The 3,733-nt window shown below is 33.5% G+C and overlaps 1 protein-coding gene across 1 annotated transcript; it reads left to right on the forward strand.

Moving 5' to 3' along the window:
* Nucleotides 1-2,019: 2,019 nt before the first annotated feature.
* C922_05458 (hypothetical protein) lies at nucleotides 2,020-2,490 on the forward strand (the record flags this gene model as incomplete). The annotated part of the gene is made up of 1 exon (XM_008821029.1): nucleotides 2,020-2,490. A coding segment is annotated over one exon (471 nt), but the record flags the coding sequence as incomplete, so codon positions are not given.
* Between the last annotated feature and the right edge of the window lie 1,243 nt (nucleotides 2,491-3,733).

Raw genomic sequence — 3,733 nt, forward strand, 5'->3', positions numbered from 1 at the left:
CTGGTTAATTCGTTCTATATTTTTCAGCAAATATGCTACGATAAGCAGAATAGAAGTCAATAGGAATATGCTCCCTAATTAAAATCCTAAGATAGTAGAAGTTCCGTATAGCATTTTATATGAGGTTACACATCCCCCAATAATCAGAAAATAGAATTTCTGATGCATCCCGCATTAGTGACATGTGACGGTTCTTAATAAATTACACCACAAATTAGTCCTTGGGTCTTCAGATTCATCCTCATAATAGGTTTATTTTTACGAAAAGAAGAAAAAATATTCTTCGGCAGGATTTATTTACTCCTAAGAAACAATTTCTAATTTTCCCAATGATAATAAAATGATTGTAAAATTTTCTTAATCCGCCCTATTCTCCTACGACACCATTGTATTCATTCTATGACCAATATAATGTAATGTCAATATAAAAATCAAATCAAGGGGTCATTCATTGGGAATATGGCATCTGAAATGTGATGTAAATGTCGTCATATACAATTCTACCGAATTCAGAATTTGTAATTATCAGGGAAGATATTGGATCTGGGAATAATTTTAAAAATCTACAAGCAGATTAATTTTTTTCTTCTTACTTTATCTGGTGTTATATGTTCATTAAGATCTGTTTTTGAGAATGGTTGTTTCCTTTTATAAACATTGCTCGCGAAGATATCTTCCTGCCTATAGCTCAGCAATATACACGTATATGTGCTTACATAGATTTTTTTCTTTTTCTCATTTGTCTTTTGTATTTATGAATTCCTTTTATTCCTAAGTGTAGTATAAAGATAAGTGTCTTTCCTTTCGTTTTTTCCTTTGTCCCCTCCTGTGCTTCCCCTTTTCTTTTTTCACTTTCGATTGTTTTACTCGCTCTTTTCTTTTTTTTTTCTTGTAGTTCCTTCCCGTTGTCTGATTCTTTTATGTTCAACCTTAAGAGTCTGTATTTCATGTCATCTATAATTTCTCCTTTTTGATTTTTTGTAGTTATCGCGCGCTGTCTGATTCTTCTATATTCAACCTTAAAAGTGTGTATTTTATGTCATTTATAATTTTTCTCTTTTTCTTTCCCCTTTCTGTCTCTTTCTTTTTGTTTTTCTTAATTACATCATACCTGTTTCATTTTCAATTGGGGAAAAATAATAATGTGGACTCTTTTTTTTCTTTTCTTTTTTTTGGTTATACGCTGTAACCTCCTTACGTATCTTTTCCGCTCCTTTATATATAGGGACAGAAAATCGAGAATAATTTCCTTTACTATAAAAGAAGTTTATTTTTTTACTTTTAGAAATTATAGTCATTGAATAATTTCTCCCCTATAAGACTTAAGAGCTGTGTACAGATGCATTATTATATACAGAGTAGATTTCTCTACGTATATTTATTCATGTAGGATAGATGAGGAAAAAATAAAAAGTGAAGGAATTCCTCTTCTGTTCACTCCCATGCGCCCCCGTGTGTTATTCTTTGTGGTGATTATTCTTGTGAGGATGTCAGCAGATAAGAAGTCTAATAGAATGGAACAGAATCTTACCTCTGCTGTAAATTATACACACATAAAGAATAAGTGTAGTACATATTAATAATTTTCTTAATGTGTGAAGAATATCAGATTCTAGCATGGATATGTTTCCAATGTTATTGTTGAAGTGGGACATTTCTTCGACGAGCAGGCATTAAATTTAACTGAGCACTAGAAGTACCAGAATGAATCTATATGTAATGAAAACGCAGAAAGAACGGCTGAATATCTATCTGACCGAGTTAAGGAAGATTTGCAACCTATTCTAAGGAGAAATGATAATACATTAGAGCGAGAATGGGCAGACTATTTTCTTGAAATTGAAAACAGCCTGTACCATAAGCCACAGCCAAATCCTAATACTAAACAGAAGGAATTAGCAAACCCCTATTTCCGAAATTATAGACAGCTTATATGAGAAATCAGAGAAAAGTGTGAACCCAACAGAAGAATTCCCCCAAAATTCATACGACCCACCTGAGTTAAATGAAAAATACTAGATCGTTCTCAACAACTTTAAGGACCAAGATATAAATGAAATAATCGATTCGGTGTATGATAATTTATTCGGCAAGGCGATGCTTGAAGGAGGGATAAGTTTGGACAAAAATGCCAAAAGGGCGATGCACACCATCAACAAGCATTTATCCTATTATTTGGGAAAATTAAAGAGTCCCTATAGCGTGGATGGGAACATTGAGGTGGAACACGTGCAGAGGAGCCATCATACTATTCAAACAACCATGAGGATGATGGAGGAGTATCACAATAGACTGTTTTTCTACTACGTCATAGGGGATAAATTGCCCGAGTACGATCATGACTCTTTTATAAATGTGCATAGGAAAACGTTTACCTTATTCATAAATGAGCTAGTTACTATGGAGGAGCCTCAGTTAAATAGATGTGTACTCGAGTCAGGGATACTCATGGTGGAAGCCCACGGAGGACGGTTGACAAGGACACGTTGAGCGGCAGATACAGAGGTATATGCATATATAAGATGCTAACGATAGCAAGCATAAATATTCTTGTACCTATATGCTTATATATAAACTTATCTGATAAAGTTTTCTTTATTGAGAACAGGAGCGGAATGGATTATACAGCACCGTTTCAGCAATGATCGGTGCCAAAGTGGCATCGTGACTGTATTTTTTGCCATGGAAAAGTATTTAAATATTGGAAGACAAATATATGTGCTGTGTGTATTTTGAACGAGGCACTGAATTAAATTTATGTGTAAAGTTTTTCAATTTCCGTTTCTTTAAATCCTGATATGAGACTCATCATCGGACGTTCTAAACTCTGTTAATGTTTTTTTCTTTCATTTGAACCATTTATACGTACATGATATGCATAGCGTGCTACGAATAGAATTCTACCATTATCTCTTGAATTTGTTAAAAGGGGATTCTGTATTTTACTCCTTAATTCGAGTAAAGATTTAAAAAATTCATTTCTTTACATGGTCATCTGTTTCATTGTGCTTATAAGATAGGTGATTAGGGGGGAAGTAATGTTTTGAGGCTGTATAATAGCAGTGAGAATTCCCTGAATTCTAGGGTAAAAGTAGAAGTAGTACGACACCTGAAGTCAGTGTAGATATATAAATTAGGCATACTACCGTAACCTCAGATGTTAATAATGCTACTACGCTCCATTCTTTTCGGTTCAATTTAGCATAATGTTTATATAATATGTTCTCAACTCGTAAAAATTCCATTCATGGTTTCATTATTCATATATAATTTATTGTAAATAGCCGCAATGAGAGACATTTACATAGAAAGAGGTCCAGAGGGGATTGCTAAGAATAGCCAACCCAGTAATGAGGGAAAGATCATTACAGTTTCCATTATTTCATTCAAAAACAGAGAAAGAAACCGTAAAAAAGAAAAAAAGGAAGAAGTGTATATGACGTCACCATCTCTTCCATAGAATAAAACAATCAGATGTTTACATTATGGAAAACACAAGAATAGAAGGGATGCAAACTTTCGAATATAGTAGAATTTGAGAGAAACAGTTGTTAATTTTGTTTTGTAAGGGAACCTATCAATAGTGCATATATTTAATACGCTCTTTTAAATGTTGTAGATTTAAATTAAAAGTCATCTGCATCGTGTTCACTATCCTTCAACAGCAGAAGGAGGGTCACATAAGAAAATAGCTTCTCTTTTTTGGTAGTTTACCAGGCCTAATACAAGAAGG

This window comes from Plasmodium inui (assembly GCF_000524495.1).
Source record: "Plasmodium inui San Antonio 1 unplaced genomic scaffold supercont1.76, whole genome shotgun sequence".
In the NCBI taxonomy this organism is placed as follows: domain Eukaryota; phylum Apicomplexa; class Aconoidasida; order Haemosporida; family Plasmodiidae; genus Plasmodium; species Plasmodium inui.